This window comes from Anticarsia gemmatalis, chromosome 30 (genome assembly GCF_050436995.1).
Source record: "Anticarsia gemmatalis isolate Benzon Research Colony breed Stoneville strain chromosome 30, ilAntGemm2 primary, whole genome shotgun sequence".
NCBI classification, from domain to species: Eukaryota; Metazoa; Arthropoda; class Insecta; order Lepidoptera; family Erebidae; genus Anticarsia; species Anticarsia gemmatalis.
The window spans coordinates 3,682,978-3,707,990 of NC_134774.1; the positions used below are offsets into that span (position 1 = coordinate 3,682,978).

At 40.0% G+C, this 25,013-nt stretch overlaps 1 protein-coding gene across 2 annotated transcripts in view; it reads right to left on the reverse strand.

Moving 5' to 3' along the window:
- Dap160 (dynamin associated protein 160) overlaps nucleotides 1-25,013 on the reverse strand; it is a 37,735-nt gene that overhangs the window by 6,219 nt on the left and 6,503 nt on the right. For both annotated transcript variants that reach the window (XM_076133946.1, XM_076133945.1), the window contains 20 exons: nucleotides 24,339-24,490; nucleotides 23,827-23,929; nucleotides 22,799-22,928; nucleotides 20,472-20,582; nucleotides 20,097-20,161; nucleotides 19,543-19,725; nucleotides 17,543-17,654; nucleotides 16,476-16,553; nucleotides 14,825-15,020; nucleotides 12,822-12,905; nucleotides 11,637-11,737; nucleotides 10,725-10,788; nucleotides 9,763-9,864; nucleotides 8,618-8,680; nucleotides 7,583-7,715; nucleotides 6,726-6,924; nucleotides 5,952-6,112; nucleotides 3,145-3,280; nucleotides 2,162-2,251; nucleotides 1,564-1,672 (listed from right to left, as the gene is read on the reverse strand). In XM_076133946.1, coding sequence (XP_075990061.1) covers nucleotides 1,564-1,672; nucleotides 2,162-2,251; nucleotides 3,145-3,280; nucleotides 5,952-6,112; nucleotides 6,726-6,924; nucleotides 7,583-7,715; nucleotides 8,618-8,680; nucleotides 9,763-9,864; nucleotides 10,725-10,788; nucleotides 11,637-11,737; nucleotides 12,822-12,905; nucleotides 14,825-15,020; nucleotides 16,476-16,553; nucleotides 17,543-17,654; nucleotides 19,543-19,725; nucleotides 20,097-20,161; nucleotides 20,472-20,582; nucleotides 22,799-22,928; nucleotides 23,827-23,929; nucleotides 24,339-24,490 — 2,372 coding nt within the window. The remainder of the gene's footprint in view (nucleotides 1-1,563; nucleotides 1,673-2,161; nucleotides 2,252-3,144; nucleotides 3,281-5,951; nucleotides 6,113-6,725; nucleotides 6,925-7,582; nucleotides 7,716-8,617; nucleotides 8,681-9,762; nucleotides 9,865-10,724; nucleotides 10,789-11,636; nucleotides 11,738-12,821; nucleotides 12,906-14,824; nucleotides 15,021-16,475; nucleotides 16,554-17,542; nucleotides 17,655-19,542; nucleotides 19,726-20,096; nucleotides 20,162-20,471; nucleotides 20,583-22,798; nucleotides 22,929-23,826; nucleotides 23,930-24,338; nucleotides 24,491-25,013) is intronic.

The following is a 25,013-nucleotide window of genomic DNA, read 5'->3' on the forward strand; positions in this document are numbered from 1 at the left end:
ATTTATGTTGTAGAACCCATTTGCTAGGTTTTGGGTCTAAGTAGTCGTCAAGTGTTTCAGTAATTTCGTTAAATGTCTTATTCAATGGTTCGTCTGGTGCTATTAAATCACATAATTTTTCATGGAGTTCTGGTGATAATGTAGACAGAAGAATATTTGTCTTCATGTGGGGCTCAGTAATTTCATTAAGTCTAAAGTACACTTCCAGACGTTTTTTAAAGTTATTGAACGTTTCTGATTCATGTAAAGGATTAAATTGTATTTTTGGTATAATCTTATGGTATTGGTATATTCTATGTTGGTCTTCCTGTCGCTGACCTTGAATAATGGTTTTTTTTGTTAAAAGTTTTGATACTAAAATAGTGTGAAGTTCTTCGAATTCGTAGCCGTAATTTTGTTCGTGTAAATACGCTGTTTCATCGTTATCATCTATGGTTTTGTTTTCTATCTTCTCTTGTAACTCTCGCAGTGCTGTTATGGTGTCCTTCAAGGCTGCGGAGCGAGCGGTGATGTCCTCGTCAGACATCGTCGCCCTCTGCTCGATGTAGGTATCGAGTCTGGTGAGCATCCCACGTAGGGTGCTCCGTTTTTTACGTAGCTTTTCCATTTAGGTTCAGTTTTTCCTCGTCGCCAATATTATGTATTAATAAAATACGAGCATTACGTGTTTGATATATTTATTGACAGAGAATGCCAAATCGTTATATGATTAATATATGGCATCTACCATAGAGTAGAAGGAGTTTAGGTGGAGTTTAGGTTCACCACAGTTGTCTACCAATCAAATCAGTTACTCTTTATGAAATGTCAAAAACACATTTTAGTATAGAAATACGTAGTAGTGACGTCACTATTGCAGATTTTCGTTGATATCAAATGAGTGTCTAATAAAATGTTTCAGTCTGTCAATTTCAACATTATTTACGAAAACCCTTTTACGAGTACGAGTTTAATAATTTTTCGTTAACCCAGTCAACTACCCAATGATCACTTGTTCCAACGGTGAAGGAAAACATCGTGATGCAACCTCGCATGCCTAAAAATTTGCATTTATTAAGAGCATGCAAAGTCAACCGCACTTGGTCAGCGTGATGTACTCAAGGCCTAACCCCTCCCTCGTTTGGGAGGAGACCCTTGCCCAGCAGTGGGACAGTATAAGTATATATATTAGCTAAGCCTTTATTCCAAACTATGTTGGAGTCGGCTTCTAGTCTCTAGCAGCAGCTGAATACCAGTATTTTACATGTAGCGACTGTCTATCTGACCTCCACAACACAGTTACCTGGGTTATAACACGATACCTAGTAAGACTGGTTGTCAGACTTTCAAGCTTCAGACTACTGTTAACGACTGTCAAAGATCTTTGAAAATGACAGCCGGGACCCACAATTTAACGTGCCTTCCGAAACACGGAGGAGCTCGATATGTATAAGATGGTCACCCATCCACAGAACAACCTCGGCAAGTGTGGCTTAACGTCGGAGATCGATCCGCGCGGCTGTTGTTAACTAAGCCACGAGCTCCTCTGGAGCAGTGGGACAGTAATGGGTTATTATCTCTTACCTTGCCACCACGCAGGGTCTTGGCTGCGGTCAGTCACTGCTATTATATCATCTTTTTCAAAGCTCAATTCGTCTGCGTTTTGAGCTGCGTATGGGTATAGAGCTATCACCTGAAACATATATATGATTTTATTTTAATATATACTAATATTATATTATATAGCTGAAGAATTTAAACGCGCTAATCTCAGAAACTACTTCTTTTTTGTTTTAAAAAGACAACTCCCGCACTAAGAAATTGCTCTTGTGTCGCGGGGACTTTTATAAACATACAAACAACGGACGCAAAGCACAACCAGACCCGAAACAATTATTTGTGGATCGCACAAATAATTGTTCCGTGTGGGAATCGAACCCACGACCTCCCGACGTATTGGCGTGGTGACCTAAACCACTGCGCCACGGAGGCAGTCAAATACTATTTTACTGTTAGATAGACTATTTATTGAAGAAGGCTATAGGCTATATCATCACGCTTCGACCAATAGGAGCAGAGTATCAGTAAAAAGTGTTACAAAAACATGGAAAATGTTGACCCATTCTCTCTTATGTGACGCAAGCGAAGTTGCGCGGGTCAGCTAGTTGTATCATGTCCCTACCTTATCAATGACGGTCTCGGCAGGCAGGGTGTCCATCTTGGATAGTACCGGTGTAGTGCGACCGGACGTACGGCCGGATGACTGAAGGATCTGAAATTAATACAAAAAAATATTACTTATCTTTACTATCTATACTAATCTATACTAATATTATATTATAATTATAAAGCTGAAGAGTTTGTTTGTTTGAACGCGCTAATCTCAGGAACTACTAGTCCGATTTGAAAAATTATTTCAGTGTTAACTAGCTTATTTATCGAGGAAGGCTATAGGCTATATATCATCATGCTACGACCAATAGGAGCAGAGTACCAGTGAAAAATGTTACAAAAACGGGAAAAATTTGGACCCTTATGTGACGCAAGCGAAGTTGCGCGGGTCAGCTAGTAATATTATAAAGCTGAAGAGTTTGTATGTTTGTTTGAACGCGCTAATCTCAGCAACTACTGGTCCCATTTGAAAAAAATCACATGGTAGAATTTTCCTGATGAAGACGTCACATGGTAGAATTTTCCTGATGAAGACGTCACATGGTAGAATTTTCCTGATGAAGACGTCACATGGTAGAATTTTCCTGATGAAGACGTCACATGGTAGAATTTTCCTGATAAAGACGTCACATGGTAGAATTTTCCTGATGAAGACGTCACATGATGGAATTTTCCTGATGAAGACGTCACATGGTGGAATTTTCTTGATCAAGACGTCACATGGTAGACTTTTCCTGATGAAGACGTCACATGGTAGAATTTTCTTATGATGACGTCACATGGTAGACTTTTCTTTATGAAGACGTCACATGGTAGACTTTTCCTGGTAGATTTCATGATGAAGACGAGAGAAAAAACTGTGTTGTGGAGGTCAGATAGACAGTCGCTACATGTATAATACTGGTATTCAGCTGCATCCGTTGAGACTGGAAGCCGACTCCAACATAGTTTGGAAGAAAGGCTAGACTGATATATATTTCTATATAGACTTACTTTGACATAGCTAGCCGGGAACCAGCCGACCTGTCTGTTCCTCCCTTTGGCTTGAAGCTCTCCCTCCCACCAGCCGCTGTCAGCCTTCTTCCGCACCACGAGGAGCTGGCCCTTCGTCAGGGACAGCTGTTCCGTGCTGGAAAGAGACAAAACATATATTATAGCAAAAGGATTTTTAAACAAGTGACGAGTTTTCCAAGTGATGTGTGTATTAGAAATAATGATCACTTGTTATAACGGTGAAGGAAAACATCGTGATGAATGACATGTCTGACAGTTGTTTAACACAGTTCTAAATCTTACAAGGCCTTTGGAATTAACGTATAAATTTTATTATTTCAGGAACGACTTGACAAACTTACAAACAACAAGGTACAACCAGACCCGAAACAATTATTTGTGCAATCCACAAATAATTGTTCCGTGTGGTAATGGATCCGGGGAATTTCTAAGAAATTCCTAACAAAAAATCTGACAAATGTCTTTTTGAATCGAATCAGGATTCAAACCCGAGACCTCTAGTACGGCAGTCGTATACACTACGGACCGCGCCACAGAGGCAGTCTATAACACATGGTATATTTAATAGCCACATATATTTATCTATCAGTTACCTAGTGGCTGTATACAGGGTGTCCCAAAACTCAACGATAATCCGAGACAGGATGAAAGGCCAAGTCATACCGGCTATAGGAAAAATAAAAAAAAAATTCCATATCACTTAGTTCAGCAATAATAGACACTTTTCAAAAAAGTTGAAATTCCACACCCTTGGTCGCATTTTCAAGTCCTGTGATCACCAATGTCACAATTTCGCTGTGTTTTTTTAAATTTCGTGATCTTAATTAAATATGCTATTAATCGTATAACAAATTAATGCACAAAACATTGTTAATTTAATAAAAAAATGTTAAGTTTTAGTGAGTCATCTTTCTCAAAAATATCGTTAGTCAACTTTGACGCTTCGTACTGAAAAAAAAATGTACTACACTACCCTTGGCAAGTTATTTCAAAAGTTGGCGCATTTAATCAAGATTTCAAAATGGTATAACACTTGCTACTTTTCTTGCCATTAAAAATGTTATTTTTATTTGAACGAAGAGTATCCTCGCAAATGGATCGGACGCAGTGGTACAATGTTATGGCCTCCTCGTTCTCCCGATCTAAATCCAGTAGATATTTTTTACTGGGAATGCATAAAAAAAAAGTCTATTCAAAATCAATACAAAATCTATCAGAACTTAGCCAGAAAATTGACACAGCGTCAGAGGAAATAAATGCAAGGAACTTTGATTGACTGGTGCAAAGGTCTTTTGTAAGGCGTTGCAGAGCCTGAATTCATGCTAGAGGAAAACAATTCGGAATTACTTTAGTTTAAGGAGAATATTTAAATAAGATCGATGGTTCGTTCATTGTTTTTTTTTTAATATTATAACCTATTATATTTATTACATTAAATATTTGTTATGGACTGACTCAATTACCTCTTTATTAAAAATAATTGCTTTCCTCTGGCACGAATACAGGCTCTGCAACGGCGTACAAAAGATTTTTTTACCAGTCAAGCAAAATTCCTTGCATTTATTTCTTCTGACGCTGTGTCAATTTTCTGGCGAAGTTGTGATAGATTTTGTATTGATTTTGAATAGACTTTTTCTTTTATGCATTCCCAGTAAAACATATCTACTGGATTTAGATCGGGAGAACGAGGAGGCCATAAAATTGTACCACTGCGTCCGATCCATTTGCGAGGATACTCTTCGGTCAAATAAAAATAACATTTTTAATGGCAAGAAAAGTAGCAAGTGTTATACCATTTTGAAATCTTGATTAAATGCGCCAACTTTTGAAATAACTTGCCAAGGGTAGTGTAGTACATTTTTTTTTCAGTACGAAGCGTCAAAGTTGACTAACGATATTTTTGAGAAAGATGACTCACTAAAACTTAACTTTTTTTATTAAATTAACAATGTTTTGTGCATTAATTTGTTATACGATTAATAGCATATTTAATTAAGATCACGAAATTTAAAAAAACACAGCGAAATTGTGACATTGGTGATCACAGGACTTGAAAATGCGACCAAGGGTGTGGAATTTCAACTTTTTTGAAAAGTGTCTATTATTGCTGAACTAAGTGATATGGAATTTTTTTTTTATTTTTCCTATAGCCGGTATGACTTGGCCTTTCATCCTGTCTCGGATTATCGTTGAGTTTTGGGACACCCTGTATAATATTAATGTTGAAAACGTCACATGGTAGATTTTCCAGGTAGTTTTAATAGTCAGTTATCTAATATATAAAATTCTCGCGTCACAGTTTTCGTTGCCATACTCCTCCGAAACGGCTTGACCGATTCTCATGAAATTTTGTGACCATATTGACTAGGTCTGAGAATCGGCCAACATCTATTTTTCATACACCTTTTAATAATAATAAATATTTAATAAATAAATATTATTGGACAACTCACACACGGTCATTTGATTCCAAACTAAGCAGAGCTTGTACTATGGTAACCAAATAACTGATAAACATACTTATATACTTCTAAATACATACTTATATAGATACATTAACATCCAGGCTCAGAACAAATACTCGTGCTCATCACACAAAGATTTGTCCCGGGTGGGATTCGAACCCACCACACGCGGCGCTACAATTATTGCGGCGAGGTGACCGCTTAAACCACTGCGCCAAACGTGCAGTTAAACATTGTGTCACCTAAGTGACACAATTTTTTTTATATGGCAAAGCTACGTTTCCCGGGTCAGCTAGTATTTATCTATAAGTTATCTCGTACCTAGTGGCGGTATAGTTAGCGATGGCCTGCGCTATCTCGTTCTTCCTGCGTCCGGTGACGGAGTCCCGGCCCGAGTCGCGGCGCGCGGCCGAGGCGGGGCGCGCGGCCCCCTCCGTGATGGACGCCACCTCCGAGGATATGGGCGTGGAGGACTTCTGCTCCTGGAGACATAATAATATGTATATTTTAACCCCCGGTTTCTGAGGTACATTTAGCGGTAGTTTATCTATTCAATAGTGTTTAAAGCAGTGGTTCCCAACCAGTGGTCCGTGGAAGACAGACTATGGTCCGCGAATGATTTTGAAATTTTAAATTTTCATGATGATTATTACACTTTATTTTTAATATACTTACATAGTGGTCCTTACTAACAAGAATAATATGAAAGTGGTCCCGGACTAAGAAAAGGTTGGGAACCCCTGATCTAGCGTCTCACTTAACTGCGATAATTCAAATGGGAGTTTCGGTGGGGGTCAATATTTCTTTTACTAATTACCATCTCATGCCCCTCATGTATTGTGGGGAGCATTTATTCAAATTATAGTGGTTTCAATGGGTGTCACTGTGGGTCAATATTTTTCTTACTAATTATCAACCAAAGTCATTTTGTCTGGGTAGGGACGCCTATCCAAGCAGAGATCATCGTGGGGGTCACTGGAGGGTCAATATTTTTCTTACAAATTTTCATCAAATGCCATTTCCCTGTTTGGGGGGTACCAATTCAAGAAGGGGTCTCGATGGGGGTCACTAAGGGGTCAATATTTTTTCACGTACCTGTACCGGCGGCGACGCGGGCGCAGGACTAGCGGGCTGCGGTTCAGGCGCGGGGGCTGCCGGGGCTGCGGGTGCGGCGGGGGGCACGGCGGGCGCGGGGGTGGGGTCGGGGCTGGGCTCCACGGCCTCGGGGATGGGCGCGATGGCGTCCGTCGTCGTCGTGTCCTTTGTCACGTAGTTCGATGGGAATATACCCGTGCTGCGATGGGAAAAATATTAAATTATTTGTTTATGTTTCCGTAAACGGCGGTCCTGTATGATAACATGTATGATTGTAAAAAGTGGTTGCCTGGAAGAGATTGCCACTGTGCGATAAGGCCGCCATTTGTACTACCATTTTAATTTTATTTTTATTCTAATCTATTCTTTTTCTTGTATCTTCTTCTTTATTTTATTTATTTATTCAGTACATTAAGGAGTATTTTCACTACATTTCATTTCGTTCTCTAGTCTTTGTCCACCCCTTATGGAAGAAGGCGTGATTTTATATATGTATGTATGTAAAAGAATCCATACATAATATATCAACTTAAAATCAATTTGTCTGTGTTTTTTTAGTACTTCTTTTATGTTAAAGCGGCTGTACCGATTAAGATAAAATTTGGCAAAGTGATATTATACTTTTCGGTAAAAGACACAGGTCACTGTTACGCGGGCAAAGTCGATTGCATTACCTTTACAATTTACATACCTTTAAAAAACTCACACTGTAAAAATAAAGTAATTTATCCTTGAAATCCTCGTCTTAAATTATATCCTCATGAAACTTCATCAAAATCACATCATCAGTTTAGCCACAAAACCGTAACAAACAAACATTCACATCAACAACATTCATACAGTCAGTATCCACTCACCGTATGCCAATCCTGCCGGTCCACCAGTCCCCGTCCCTCCTCACGACCTCGATCCTCTCGCCCGCCTCGAAGGTCAGGTCTCCCGGCTCCGTCGACAAATACGGATAGGCTGCTATGTAGAAGTCGCCACCTTCTGCAAGAGATTGAGTATAGAGACATCTAGCGTTTGAAGAGGGAACTAATTGGAGTTTAAGTTGACAGTTAGGCCATCTAGCGATGTAATAAGGCATTAGTTAATGTTAAAGATAGTGACATCTACCGGTTGGGGAGGGAACTAATTGACATTTGCTATGAACATTTCTTAGGCCCAGCGCAGACAGACCGGAATAATCCTCGCGCGGTCTCGAGCATTTTCTTTACGGCTCGCGGATGCTCGAGCATGCTCGCGACTGCTCGAGCCTGCGCGAGGAAAACTTTCTAGGTTACCATTCTTCATTAAACAGGCCAGTTTTCGTGAAAATTCGTCAACGATGGTAGACTGGGCCATGATTATAATTGCTCTTTTGACTGAAGAAGAATAAAAATGACGTTCTCTCTCTTTAAACTCAGTAACAACATTGAAATTTTTCATACGATGCTCGCGCGTCCTCGAGTATGCGCGGGGATACCCGCGCATCCTCGAGGACGCGCGAGCATTTTCTGACAGGTTCAAGCAATTATGCACTTTATTTTAATTATTTTAAAGTTGATTTTCAAGTGCGTTAAAAAAATCCTCTCCGCTGCGCTCCTCTTGGTCTGCGCTGGGCCTTAGTAAGTGTAGAGGAGTACTAAAAGAGAATTTCCGAACCGAGGGCTGAAAGCTAGTTTAATCCATACTAATATTATAAATGCTAAAGTAACTCTGTCTGTCTGTCTGTTACTCAATCACGCCTAAACTACTGAACTCATTTGCATGAAATTTGTTATGGAGATATTTTGATACCCGAGAAAGGACATAGGCTACTTTTCATTCCAGGAAAATGACGCATAATGGGAAAATTAAGGTGGCGGACGAAGTAGCGAGTAAAAGCTAGTATATAAATATTTTTAACTTACCAACTACTGGCATGGCTCCTCCCAAATCATTGGATATTTCCGCTTCCGGTACTTCGGCGATACCTGTAATATAACAATAATATTAATGATTAAAACAAAATTTATAATTTAACAGGAATAGGATGGCAACATTGGGATGAAACATACATTTTGGTGTGCGAGGTTTCGAGTAGTTGTGTTGAAATAAAAAATGATTTAAAAAAATGCCGGGTGGGGTCGCGCTAGTAACACATACTTGCACAGATAATAATAATAAAAACCGCATGAAAATCTGTTCAGTGACTTAATGCGAATTAAAAAAATAGACGGACGTGACGTTATTATTACAATATACAGTAGTTATAATCTTGTCCGTCTGTTTGTCACCTATAAAACGGTAAGGCCGATTTGAGTAAATTTAGTGGGTTACTAAATGGTTTGATAACAAATCTGCTATCACCAAATGCTATTTTTCGGCAGAGCAACAATTAGTGTTCCTTAATTTTTTTTCCTTTACCCCGAATTCTGTGAAACACAACGATGATTTTGGAAGGGGCTTGTGGGGTCGCTTTGGGATCTTGGGGGTCTATTATAGTTGAAGGTAAAGACTGTGTGCTATGGGAACACATATTCCATTAAGAGGTTGTTTTATAAAACTTACTGACAGAATCTGGTGAAACCGGCTCTGCGTATTGTACAAAATTTATTACAAATTATATTCTTATAACGATATTTTAATGTCGAGTGTTTAAGCCAATGGCTTTGCGCGCAGTAGTTATATATAAAAAATATAGTTATAATTAAATTTTTTGAAGTAACGTGACAATTACTTGACTATCAGTCAAATCAGCTGCTCTTTATGAAATGTCAAAAACACATTTTAGTATAGAAATAAGGTGTAGTGACGTCACAGGTTCATTATTTTTAATTTAAATGTTGGTATCAAACGAGTGTCTAATAAAATGTTTCAGTCTGTAATAATTACAATTTCAACACTATTTAGGAAAAAATTACAAACTGAGCATTTTAGATTACGTGCTCTCTGAAGCACGGAGACGCCGAATTCAAATACCACTATGCGGTCACCCATCTATGGAATGACCGCGCCAACGGTTGCTTCACCCACAGATCGTTTACAAGTGATATTATTTTTATAATGGACATACCTTCGAGCTGCGTCTTGGTCTCCATAGGTTCAATGACCTCGGCATACGCTGCGGGCGCGTTGATATCCTCCACGTAAGACTCCGGGAACCAGCCTGACTGACCTGGAGACAAAATAAATGTTGATTTATTATAATAATATATTATTTTTATGCTACTGTATATTTATTAAGGAAAGTTAAAGTATATTTAGTAAGAAAGTAGTTCCTTATATAATGTCCTCCTAGCCGATAAAAGGTTACGACGACTAATTTAATGATTGAAAGCGGAAAAAGGTGCAGGACTTTGTTTATAGTGTCGTGTGTACAATACACAGATACACTCTCTATTACATCACTCTCATAGTGCGGTGAGAGACGACCAGTGAGAGGTCAGGCGCAGGACCATAGGCGACACGTGCTCTCCGAGACACAAAGATCTAAAACCTCAACTTCCTAACTAAATATATCAGCTTAGCCTTTCTTCCAAGCTATGTTGGAGTCGGCTTCCAGTCACACCAGATGCAGCTGAATACCAGTGTTTTTACATGGAGCGACTGTCTATCTGATCTCCACAACACAGTTACCTGGGTCATAATACGATACTTAGTAAGACTGGTTGTCAGACTTTCAAGCTTCTGACTACTGTTAACGACTGTCAAAGATCTTCGAAAATGACAGCCGAGACCCACAATTTAACGTGCCTTCCGAAACACGGAGGAACTCGATATGTATAAGATGGTCACCCATCCACAAATCAACCTCGGCAAGCATGGCTTAACCCCAGAGATCGATCCGCGCGGCTGTTGTTAATCAAGCCACGAGCTCCTCAACTTCCTAACTAAATATCTGAGATTTTTTAACAGAAAACTCAGAAGACTTTTTGATTCGGGATTTGAACCCGACACTTCTTACGCGGCAGTTGTATACACTACCGACCGTGCCACAGAGGCAGTGAAAACATAGTAAATAAATAAATATATTACCTCTGGCGGTGCCCCATCTCCAGCCGGGTTCAGCATCACCTCTCGGGGGAGGTGCGTCACTCACCTGCATCAAAATTAACCAAAGTAAGTAATCTATACTAATATTATAAAGCTGAAGAGTTTGTTTGTTTGTTTGAACGCGCTAATCTCAGGAACTACTGGTCCGATTTGAAAAATTCTTTCAGTATTAGACAGCCCATTTATCGAGGAAGGCTTTAGGCTATATAACATCACGCTACGACTAATAGGAGCAGAGTACCAGTAAATAATGTTACAAAAACGGGGAAAATTTTGACCCATTCTCTCTTATGTGACGCAAGCGAAGTTGCGCGGGTCAGCTAGTGTATAATAAGTTTGTGAGAATGTGTGTATGTATGGATGTTTGTTACTCTTTCACGCAAATACTACTGAATTGATTACGATGAAATTTGGTATGTAGGTAGCTGAAGACCTAGAATAACGCATAGGCTACTTTTCAGCCGAAGTCGCGGGGGCATGTGTTGTTCAAGGTCTTCAGTTACCTACATACCACATCGTAATCGGTTCAGTATTATTCGCGTGAAAGAGTAACAAACATCTATACATACTCACGAGTTTTTGCATTTATAATATGAGTAGGGTAATCTATACTAATATTATAAAGCTGAAGAGTTTGTTTGTTTGAACGCGCTAATCTCAGGAACTACTGGTCCGATTTGAAAAATTCTTTCTGTGTTAGATAGTCCATTTATCGAGGAAGGCTGTAGGTTATATATTATCACGTTACGACCAATAGGAGCAGAGTAACAGTAAAAAATGTTACAAAAACGGGCGAAAATTCACCCATTCTCTCTTATGTGACGCGAGCGAAGTTGCGCGGGTCAGCTAGTTAGTGATAATGTCTTATGCTTTATTATTAAGCGTTGGTCTCACCAGGTCACCAGGTTGTAGGCTCAGTTCATCAGCAGTCCTGGCCGAGAACTCGTACACACAGCGCCATCTAGGAGCGCTTGTTGTTGACACCGCTTCAGTAGCTAAATACAAATAAAATAGTTAAGTACATACATACATAAAATAATGCTTATCTATACTAATACTAGCTGACACGGCAAATGTTTTGCCATAATAAAAAAAAATAGTTTCACTTAGGGGTGTGAAAAATAGATGTTGGCCGGCTCAGGCCTACTCAATATGCTCACCAAATTTCATGAGAATCGGTCCAGCCGTTTCGGAGGAGTATGGCAACGAAAACTGTGACGCGAGATTTTATATATTAGACTAGCTGACCCGCGCAACTTCGCTTGCGTCACATAAGAAAGAATGAAAAAAATTTTCACCGTTTTTGTAACATTTTTCGTTGCTACTCCGCTCCTTATAGCCGTAGCGTGATATTATATAGCTTAAAGCCTTCCTCGATAAATGGTCTATCTAACATTGAAATATTTTTCAAATCGGACCAGTAGTTCCCGAGATTAGCGCGTTCAAACAAACAAACAAACAAACTCTTCAGCTTTATAATATTAGTATAGATTATCCCACAAAAACATTTCATGTTAAATATTGCCATGACGAGACCATATAGCTCGCAGTGTCAAAAAGTAATCCGATTTCGTGTAGAACCAAGTTTCTAACCTTACACGCCAAGCCCTAAATCAATAAGCCCTAATTTTACACTCAAATTACGGGGAAATGCTACAACCCTATCTCGTACTGCGTAGTTCGTAGCGCGTAGCAGTTTTCCCGCTACAATCTCGTAGGCGTGCAAACCGTCCAAGGTAGGGCCCCCCAGGTAGGGGGGCGAGCCGCGCATGGCGTGCGTCTTGCGGTACTAGCTTATAGCGGTTATCCCGGCGCACGTCTTTGCGGAAGCGGTTGGACACTCGTCAGGTTTTTAGTGGGCTCTACGGCGGACCACATACCCCGTTTGCGCAGTCCCAGTGCGGCGGGGACCTAGCCGGTGGGTCGACCATTTTAGCGACCCCGATTGGTTTCCCTGACGAAAAAAAAAAAAAAAAAAAAAAAAAAAGGCGTGCAAACCGTAGAAGTAACCGCCGTAGCCGAAATCGGCCAGGACGACATCACAATATCACAGTGTATTTTGTGTGAAAGGTCACTGACCTGTGGTGGCAGGAGCATCGCCCCACGCTTCCTCTGCGGCTGCCGGTTCACCCCAAGCGTCGTTAGATGTCGCCCACGCAGCGTCTGAAACAACCATATTAAATTTATCTTTATAAAAACTTATGACTTATGATTCTTCTAGAAACTTCTTAAATGAAATTTATAAAGAAAACATTTTAAGTAAGTAGTAAATCATCTCAGATTGTTCCTAAAGTCTAGAAGTACTAGAATTTAACAAGATAGGTGAACTTTGAGGTCACCCATCCATTTCCCAACCTAGATAACTAACACTTTCCATGAAAAATCTAGAGATTTCTACCTGTCACGTAATCTAAAAGTACCAGGAACCCATAGTAACTTAGGAGTAATCCTTAAAATGTTCGAGTTTCGTGACTCTTGCCGTCACCCATCCATTTCCCTACCTATATAGCTAACGCTTACCATCAACTTGCCCGAAAGAGGAGTAATCCTTAAAAATCTACTCAAATCTCAATTAAACTGCAATTTTACGAGACACAAGTACCAGGCGAGCATATAGACTAAGGAGTTCACTCAAACACAAGACACTCATTAACAAAGAATCCTTAAGCGGTCACCCATCTGTTTCTCTTCCTACATTACTAACGCTTACCATCTATAATATAGTTGATATACTTGCCAGAAAGCAGCTATAACTACCAGGAACCCATAGTTACTAAAGAGTAATCGGAAAAGTCTTCTAGAATCTCGAATTTTCTGCAATGTTCCGTGTCGCAAGTACCAGGGACCCACATCTACTAAGGAGCTAACTCAAACACAAGACCCTCAATAACAAGGAATCCTTAAGTGGTCACCCATCCATTTTTCTACCTACTTAACTAACACTTACCATCTAAAATCTAGTTGAAATACTTTCCAGAAAGTAGCTGTAATATTGTTAGGGAATTATCCTGAAAACCCCCTAAAAATCTCAAATAAACTGCAATTTTACGAGACACAAGTACCAGGCGACCATATCGACTAAGTTCACTCAAACACAAGACACTCATTAACAAGGAATCCTTAAGGGGTCACCCATCCATTTGTCTATCTACATAACTAACGCTTACCATCTATAATATAGTTGATATTCTTGCCAGAAAGCGGCTGTAACTACCAGGAACCCATAGTTACTAAGGAGTAATCGTAAAAATCTTCTAAAATCTCGAATTATATGAAATTTTCGAGACACAAGTACCAGACGCTCATTACTACCAAGGAGCTTACTCTAGCAATGACCCTTATGGACAAGGAATCTTTAAACGGTCACCCATCCACTTTTCTACCTATATAACTAACGCTTACCATCAAAAATCTAGTTGATATTCTTGCCAGAAAGTAGCTGTACCTACCAGGAACCCATAGCAACTAAAGCCCTTCTCCCATTACGATACTCCCGCGCGACTCTAGTCTCGGAGACTAGTCGCCACGAAGTATCTCACATACATTTGTATGGAGACTCTCACATTACGATACTGGTAGTCTCCATACAAATGTATGTGAGATACTTCGTGGCGACTAGTCTCCGAGACTAGAGTCGCGCGGGCGTATCGTAATGGGAGAAGGGCTTTAGGAGTGAGTAATCGTAAAATCTTCTAAAATCTCAAATTTTCTGCAATTTTCCGTGCCACAAGTACCAGGCACACATAAGCAGTAAGCAGTAGTTACCGTCACTCCGCCGTAAAAATCTCCTAAAATCTCGAATTATCTGAAATTTTCCGTGTCGTAACTACCAGACGTCCATTACTACCAAGGAGCTACTCTAACACAAGACCCATTTGACAAAGTATCCTTAAGCGGTCACCCATCCATTTCCAAATCTAGATAACTAACGCTTACTATCAAAAATCTAGTTGATACACTTGCTAGAAAGTAGCTATAACTGCAGGAACCCATGGTAATTAGGGAATAATCCTGAAAATCTCAAATTTTCTGCAATTTTCCTCATTGCAAGTACCAGGCACACATAAGCAGGTCGCAGTTACCGTCACTCTGCCACGCGCTCTCGGCGGGCGCGGAGCTCCTGGCGAGGTACTCCTGGCGGCGCTGCTCGTACAGCGCCCACACGCGCTCGCACTTGGCGCTCAGTGACGTCACCGTCTCGTGCAGGGACGACAGAGATGACTTGTTGGTCTCCAGGTCTTGCTTCTTAGTTTCTACTAGGGCTTTGGCGGCTTCCACCTAGGAATAAAACAACATAACATAATATTCGAAGTAGATAAAATTCTAATCGTCTTAGGCGCTGTCTCCACGGGCGAGAGAATCGCGACGAGTCCGCCCTTGTATCGTCGGACAATCTCCACGAACGAGCGATAATTCCGCCGCGTATCGTCGCGAGTCGTAACGGAATCGCAGAGATTCCGCGGCGACTCGTAACGGTATCCCCGCGTTTTCCTTGTTTAAAAAGTTTCTCGAAACAAGACTTAGAGGCAACATTGAAAACAAATGACGATCGCGCGGCGGACTCGCTGCTTGTCGCGGCCGACTAGCGACGATGTATTGACGTTTCGCACGCTCGTTGCCACTCGTCGTATCGCGGCGATATTATCGCCGTGTGGAGACGGTTCCATAGAGAGTGTATAGAGATACGTGGCACGACGATAATATCGCCGCGATTCTCTCGCTCGTGGAGACAGCGCCTTAGGCCGTTACAAACGTGCTCACTACGTCATAATCAAGAGAATCATAGTAATGTGACAATGTGTAGTGAGCGAGAGACTCCGATATAATGACATGACGCAGTGAACACGTTTGAAATAGCCCGAGTTATAATATACGTCGTGTAAGCTTTGATTAGCTATACAGTGTTTTGTCACTTACAAATCACTTTAAAAACTGTATATAAAATGACAAAATACTGTCATCCATACTTAATATTATAAATGCGAAAGTAACTCTGTCTGTCTGTTACTCAATCACGCCTCAACTATTGAACCAATTTGCATGAAATTTGGTATGGAGATAATTTTGATACTCGAGAAAGGACACAGGCTACTTCTTACCCCGGGATAATGACGTATTCCCATGGGAAAATTCAGGTGGCGGACGAAGTCGCGAGTAAAAGCTAGTACATTATAACTATAAATACTCAGAGCTTACACAACAGTAAGTATGCAATTGAAATAGATTGTTTTATTTGTCAAAATATGACATTATTTAAACACAAACCCGGATTTTGTATTTTTTTGTTACTCCTACAGTCAACTTTGAATCATTTGGGTAACATTAAACGTGGAAATTTGAACAAGTTTCGATAATTTTTTCATATGAAACCAACACAATTGATAAAAGTTTGCAAAACTAAAATGAATCTTTATCAATTGTGTTGGTTTCATATGAAAAAATAATCGAAACTAGTTCAAATTCCCACTGTCAATGTTACCCAAATGATTCAAAGTTACCCAAGTTGACTGTACTAAGATTGCTAAAAATATTTAAGAACTAAAAATGTATTCGGAAAATAGTAAAATGTAATTTTTTTACGATGCCAAAAAGTAAGGTGAGTTAATTATTATATTCTTTATAAAAACGTTTCCTTAAATAATCTTTTCTCGGATTACAAACATACACATCAGACGCACTGTATATATTTTCACACGATGCTACCAGGCTATCATAAGTAGTAAGTTATCTCACCTTATCTCGAAGTTGTTTCAACGTGATCTCCATCATGTTCAGCTTCCCATCTTCGCCCGCACCTTCGGATGCCTTTGCCTGAAGCAAAAATAATGATTTTAATCTATACCAATATTATAAAGCTGAAAAGTTTGTTTGTTTGTTTAAACGCGCTAACCTCAGGAACTACTGGTCCGATTTGAAAAAATATTTCAGTGTTAGATAGCCCATTTATCGAAGAAGGCTATAGGCTATATATCATCACGCTACGACCAATAGAAGCAGAGTACCAGTAAAAAATGTTACAAAAACGGGGAAAAATTTCACTCATTCTCTCTTATGTGACGCAAGCGAAGTTGCGCGGGTCAGCTAGTCCATTATATACTACTGAACCAAATTTAATTAATTAAAGCATAGAGATAAATATAGGCAAGGATTATGACGATGTCTTGTAAAAAGGTCAGGTGCTACTCGTTACCGGCGGTCCTGTATAACAACATGTATGTATGTGAATGAAGCAAGGGAAGTTTGTAAGGATCGTACCGTGGTTTGTGACTTAGGACAGAATTTTCGTACAAACTTTCACCACCTATTTTATCCCCTTGGGGGTAAAATTGATCAAAATCCTTTCTTAGCGGATGCTTACGTCATAACATCTACCTGCATGACAAATTTCAGTCCAATCCGTTCAGTGGTTTGTGCTGTGCGTTGATAGATCACTATGTCAGTCAGTCACCTTTGAGTTATCTTTATATATATACTTAATTCTTCTATAAGTGTGTATGTCACTGAACTTCTCTTAAACGACTGGACCGATTTTGATGAAATTTTTTGTGTGTGTTCAAGGGGATCTGAAAATGGTTTAGATTCACAAAAAAAAAAAAAAAAATTCTCGCGTCACAGTTTTCGTTGCCATACTCCTCCGAAACGGCTTGACCGATTCTCATGAAATTTTGTGAGCGTATTGAGGTCTGAGAATTGGCCAACATCTATTCTTCATACCCCTAAGTGACAATATATTTTTTTTAATTTACATGGCAAAACAACGTTTGCCAGGTCAGCTAGTATATAATAGAAAATATAAATACCTTAGCATCCAATTCAGCCTTCTCCTTATTCAAAGCGATCTGTTTAGCGTTCAATTCCTTCACTTTTGCTTTCAGTTGCTGCATTTCAGCCATACTTGAATCACGGTCGGACCTAGGGACAAAATAAATAAATACCTTTGGAAAACTCACATTCTTTCACTATATCTATACTAATATTATAAAGCTGAAGAGTTTGTTTGTTTGATTATTTGTTTGTTTGAACGCGCTAATCTCGGGAACTAATGGTCCGATTTGAAAAATTCTTTCAGTGTTAGATAGCCCATTTATCGAGGAAGGCTATAGGCCACCATCACGCTAAGACCAATAGGAGCAGAGTACCAGTGAAAAATGTTACAAAAAACGGGGAAAATTATGATTCTCTTATGTGACGCAAGTGAAGTTGCGCGGGTCAGCTAGTATAACACATTTGACTTAAAAAATACAAAAACTTAGTATTTTTCTTAAAGAAATTACCTGCTAACTAATCTAAATTCTACACTAACTTAAAGTTAAAGTTTGATAGGGTATCTGACATATTTCAACTTGATTTGTTATTATATCATGTCAGTCAGAGCCAATAAAACTGCTTGTGAATAGTTTTCAGATAAACTATCCTATAGATAAAGGGGCAGTTATATTTGTGAAAATAACTGCCCAAATTCTACCTGATAATATAATGTATCTAACTGGCGATAATATAATGTATCTAACACTGAGTTTAAGTCGCCGGCTAGAGCTTAACTTAACATATACCACTAAGCGGTCACCCATCTATAGAATGACCGCGTCAACGCTTGCTTAACCCACTGATCGTTTACCGACCGGTGAGCGCAACTGAAATTCCAGTAAATGGTCACCCATCTATAAAATGACCGCGCCAAAGGTTGCTTAACCCACTGATCGTTTGCCGACCGGTGAGCGCAACTGAAATACCAGTAAATGGTCACCCATCTATAGAACGACCGCGTCAACGGTTGCTTAACCCACTGATCGTTTACCGACCGGTGAGCGCAACTGAAATACCACTAAGCGGTCACCCATCTATAGAACGACCGCGTCAACGGTTGCTTAACCCACTGATCGTTTAGCGACCGGTGAGCGCAACTGAAATACCACTAAGCGGTCACCCATCTATAGAATGACCGCGTCAACGCTTGCTTAACCCACTGATCGTTTACCGACCGGTGAGCGCAACTGAAATTCCAGTAAATGGTCACCCATCTATAAAATGACCGCGCCAAAGGTTGCTTAACCCACTGATCGTTTGCCGACCGGTGAGCGCAACTGAAATACCAGTAAATGGTCACCCATCTATAGAACGACCGCGTCAACGGTTGCTTAACCCACTGATCGTTTACCGACCGGTGAGCGCAACTGAAATACCACTAAGCGGTCACCCATCTATAGAACGACCGCGTCAACGGTTGCTTAACCCACTGATCGTTTAGCGACCGGTGAGCGCAACTGAAATACCACTAAGCGGTCACCCATCTATAGAACGACCGCGTCAACGGTTGCTTAACCCACTGATCGTTTAGCGACCGGTGAGCGCAACTGAAATACCACTAAGCGGTCACCCATCTATAGAATGACCGCGCCAACGGTTGCTTAACCCACTGATCGTTTACTGACCGGTGAGCGCAACTGAAATACCACTGTGCGGTCACCCATCTATAGAAAGACCGCGCGACAGTTGCTTAACCCACTGATCGTTTACCGACCGGTGAGCGCAATTGAAATACCACTAAGCGGTCACCCATCTAAAGAATGACCGCGCCAATGTTTGCTTAACCCACTGATCGTTTACCGGCCGGTGAGCGCAACTGGCCATCCCCCGGTTACTGAGTAAATTTAACGGTAGTTTATCTATTCAATTGCGTTTTTTTTGTATGAGTTTTGACACTATTGAATAGATAAACTACCGCTAAATGTACCTCAGACACCGGGGGTTTGAGCGCTAGACTTTCGGATAACTCTTAGATAGTCTATCTACCTCTTACCTCATCCCGTCAATGGTACATTTAGCAGCGGCCACCGCGGTTCTCGTCTCTCTTATGTCCTTGGCGAGGTTGCTTGCCTTCAGCGACACGGAGTTCAAGTCGCCGGCGAGGGCTTGACTTTTGGCTTTCAGGCTTAAGACTTTTGTTTGTTCTTCAGTACGCATGGCTTCCAGTTCTCGAGTCCTAGGAAAAAAGTAAAATTATAAAAATGTGATGATAGATCACTAATGCCCGGTTTCTGAGTATATTTAGCGGTAGTTTATCTATTCAATAGCGTGTAAATTCAATAAAAAAAATATTGAAAAGATAACCTACCGCTAAATGTACCTCGGAAACCGGGAGTTTGTCAGTCAGACACCTTTGAGTTTTAAATATTCACCCTCTTATTCATAAACACACTATAAACCTATTTTAGTTAAAAAGCTACTATAATACTGTTTCCTCTTTTTCATTTCGCTTAGGAGTGAAAGAAACAAAACACTTTATAAGCCTTTCATAACTTCATATATTTGTATGAATAAGAGGGTTAGAATATAGTTTTAATGTATGCATACCTTTTCTTCTCCCATTCCAATTGACACTGTCTTTCCATTTCTTTTCGGGCAGCTTCACGTTTCTCCTATTAGAAAAACAATATAATAATAATAAATTTAACCCATTAATGTGCCACTGCTGGGCAAGGGTCTCCTCCCGTAATGAGGGAGGGGTTAGGCCTTGAGTCCACCACGCTGGCCAAGTGCGGGTAGGGAATAATACAAATAATAGAAAAACAAATGCACAATAATTTCTAGTAATTTTGCTTTCTTTAAAAAGAGACAACTCCCGCACTAACTCCTAGGTTCTGAGTTTTAACGCTATTGAATAGATAAACTACCGCTAAATGTACCTCAGAAACCGGGGGTAACAGGCGCCTAAAGAAGATTACTAACCTGTTCTTCTTTCTGCTTCCTCATCAACTCTTCTTGTTCCCTCTTCTGTGCTTCTAGACGTAACTTCTCGCGCTTCTCTGCTTCTTCTCGCTCTTTGCGTTCTCTCTCCGCCTAGAAGAATATATCATTAATTAAAAACTCATCAAAATCTGTCTAATTGACTAAGTTTGTGCAGTTTAATGGCGCAGTGGTTAAGATTGTCGGCATGTCACTACTCATGCGTCGGTAGGTCGTGACTTCGATTCCCACATATCACAAATTTGATCTATTTAATTAACTATATATGTGCAGTATAATGGAACAGTGGTTAAAAGTGTGACCGCTACTCATGCGTCGGGAGGTCGTGAGCTCGATTCCCACATGGAACAAATTCGTTCCATATATATATTTGTTTTGTGTTCTAATTATCACTACATATGCAAAACATCATTCGTCATGTCTGTCTGTTTCTATGTATGATCGGTAACTCAAACCTACTTATCATATTTTCATGCAATTATCACTCACAAAATATACAGCGATTTGTGATGATTTTTTGTGTGCGAAAACCACATTTATGGCAAAGACTATAGGCTATATAATATCACGCTACTACCTACATGAGCAGAGTTTATCAATATAAATATAAATCTATACTAATATTATAAAGCTAGAGATTGTTTGTTTGAACGCGCTAATCTCAGGAACTACTGGTCCGATTTGAAAATATATTTCATTGTTAGATAGCCCATTTATCGAGGAAGGCTATAGGCTATATATCATCACGCGACGACAGTTAGGAGCGGAGTAGTAACGAAAATGTTACAAAAACGGGGAAAATTATGACCCATTCTCTCTTACGTGACGCAAGCGAAGTTGCGCGGGTCAGCTAGTGCTATATATAAGCTATTTCACACTTGCCACTAAACTACAACTAAGTTTTACACATACCACATAACTTTATATGTCTGAATATAATAACAAGTCAGCGCAGAATCTATACAAATATTATAAAATTGTAGTTTGTCGGTTTGAACGCGCTAATCTCAGGAACTTCTGGTCCGATTTGAAAAAATATCTTAATAGTATAAAGTGTTATATTATTAAGATATTTCTAATATTCAGTGTTAGATAGCCCATTTATCGAGGAAGGTTATAGGCTATATAACATCACGCTACGACCAATAGGAGCAGAGTAACAGTGGAAAATGTTACAAAGACGGGGAAAATTATGACCCATTCTCTCTTATGTGACGCAAGCGAAGTTGCGCGGGTCAGCTAGACTCACTATATTCAGACACACACGGTTATTTGGCGCTACTATATAAAACACATATTATTATAATAATTACCTCAGCTTCCTGTATAGCCATATAGAAAAAAACATAAAAAGCTGTTATTTTGAAACGCTTCAATTTAAGCGAAAGACGCTTAAGCACACACACTGATTTAAATTGGCAACATTGGGACAACATAGAAACATAAGGCTTTAAGAAAATTAAGCTTAAATTCCGCTTAAAAAGCGTACACTGGTTTATTTTATAAGCATATATAATATACATAAATAACAAAAGCCATAATATATAAGACTTTAATGTTTTATGAGAAAGTAGATTTCAAATATATTTTTTTTCTTCTTGTCAAATCTTTATCTAGCTTTTCTACCAACTATATTGTAGTAGGCTTCCAGTCTCACCGGATGCAGCTGAATACCAGTGTTTTACATGGAGCATCTGTCTGACCTCCAAAAACCTTTTATATGAATGATCAGCAATAAAAAAGGGTTGTGAAAGCGGGTAAACCAAATACCACGCGGAAAAAGTTGCGGGCGGCCGCTACGATGAATTGTGATGTCGTCCTGGCCGATTTCGGCTACGGCGGCCAGTTTCATTGAAACCAGCCAACTGTGCAGGACTTTGTTTATAGTGGCCAAGTGTGTGCACAATACACAGGTACACTCTCTGTTCCTTTACTCTCATAGTCTGGTGGGACGGTAGACACGACCAGTGAGAGGTCAGGCGCAGGACCGACGGCGACACGTGCTCTCCGAGGCAAGGAAGTCTAAGACCTCAACTTCCTAACTCTGGGCGATCTCTGAGAATTTTTTAACAGAAAATCTCAGAAGACTTTCTGGCCCGACCCCGGATTCGAACCTGAGACCGTTTGCGCGGCGGTCGTATACACTACCGACCGCGCCACAGAGGCAGTCATACGACGATAATATAGAGTCACTAATAAAGACAAAAACTTTTACTTTGTACGAAGTTTACAAAAAAAAAGGATATTTTGAATTGAATCAACCGTCTATGAGCAGTTAAACTATGGTATATAACCGTATAAGAGGCTACCTTTTCCTTGAGCTGTGCATCAGCGAGCTGTGATCGTCGTCTCTCCAGTTCTGCCTGACCTCGCGCCATGTTCTCTCTGCGACGCTCCTCGTACGATTTAGCGCTGGTGTTAGATGTTACTGATTCACGTCTATAACAAAAATAAGTAAAATAACATAAAGATATTTGTTATGTGTATAAAAAAGTCGTGATATTATGTTAGTGTGTATGTAAAATAACAGTTAAATTGTGGGTCCCGGCAATCGTTTCCGAAGATCTTTGACAGTCGTTAACAGTAGTCAGAAGCTTGAAAGTCTGACAACCAGTCTTACCGAAGGGTGTCGTGTTATAACCCAGGTAACTGTGTTGTGGAGGTCAGATAGACAGTCGCTCCATGTAAAACACTGGTATTCAGCTGCATCTGGTGAGACTGGAAGCCGACTCCAACATAGTTGGAAGAAAGGCTAGACTAACACAACATTAGTGGTACCACTGCATACTGGTGGCGGATTCGATTATTTAGCGAGAAAATTTGTTTAACTCACAAAATAGTTGCATAAGTCTCGTAAGAAAAGCTTATAAATTTAACCCATTACTGTCCCACTGCTGGGCAAGGGTCTCCTCCCGTAATGAGGGAGGGGTGAGGCCTTGAGTCCAACTCATACCACTCGGCTATCACTGCTTCTTAGCTTAAGTTTAAAATTAGCTCAAGAAAATCTTAGTGCAACAGGAATAAAAAATTATAATCAAATTTTGTTTGGGTCAGGAATCGAACACACGACTTCTTAATTAGTTTATCGTAATTTGTTATTTAAAAATAAGATACACAAAACGAAATGTGTTTAAAAATAAATTAATTTCAAAAGTCATTTCAATTTTGGTATAATGTCCAAATTGTCCCTTGGCCGCATTTGTCCGTCTGTTCGCGAGAAACTCAAAATATGAACGGTGTTTCATGCTGTTTTCACTAATTTTCTGATGAAGGTTTGATATGTATAATTTGTTAAAGTTTTGTGTAAAATTTCTTATTGACTTGAGAGAAAACTTACCTGAATGTCGGAGGTATAAGTTCTATCGGTAGTTTAGCAGGTACGGGCTCTCCCTGCGTCGCCTTCTCGCACAGATACATGGCCAGCACGAACTCCTCACAGCCTGTATATAAAACATAACAAATTCTTATTCAAATAAAAAAATATTTTACAAATTACAGAGCCAGTTTAAATAAAGTGTCAGTCTAAATCAAATACATTTTCGTAGAAACAAACTTTAAACATACATCCATGCATATGCATGATCTCAGGAACTACTGGTGCGAATTGAAAAAATATTTTACTGTTGTATTATAGCCTATTTATTGAGGAAGGCTACAGGCTATATAACATCACGCTACGACCAACGTCGCAGAGTACCAGTAAAAAATGTTACAAAAACGGGGAATTTTTTTACCCATTCTCTCTTATGTGACGCAAGCGAAGTTGCGCGGGTCAGCTAGTTTATAATATTAGTATAGATTTAAATTAATTATAGTCGAATTTCGACTACTGGGCGACCACTAACTTACCTAGTTTCCCATCGGAGTCCAGATCGGCGAGTGCCCATATCTGTGCCAGGGCCTGCTGCGGCAGTCGAGACTGTAACATGATGGAGCGAGCCTGAGCTCCCGAGACTGCGCCCGTCTTGGCTCGGTCAGTCGCGTTGAACAGCTGAGTATATCTAAGGGCAAATATGAACTCAATTAAAATCACTGCATCCGTTCGGGAGTTATGATGCTACAGACAAACAGACACGACAGACTTATAACACCCCGCTTTTTGTGTCGGGGGTTAAAAATAAAATAATAAATAAATTTAACCTATTAATGTCCCGCTGCTGGGCAAGGGTCTCCTCCCGTAATGAGGGAGGGGTTAGGCCTTGAGTCCATCACGCTGGCCAAGTGCGGGTTGGGGACTTTAAAATAAATTAATAAAATCAATTATTTCAATACTAATATTATGTGAGTAGGTGCTCCCATCATAATAATAATAATAAATTTAACCCATTAATGTCCCACTGCTGGGCAAGGGTCTCCTCCCGAAATGAGGGAGGGGTTAGGCCTTGAGTCCACCACGCTGACCAAGTGCGGGTTGGGGACTCTGCATGCCCTCAATAAATGTATTAAACAAATTTTAGGCATGCAAGGTTTCCTGACGATGTTTTCCTTCACCGTTGGAGCATGTGATAATTATGAGAGTAGTTG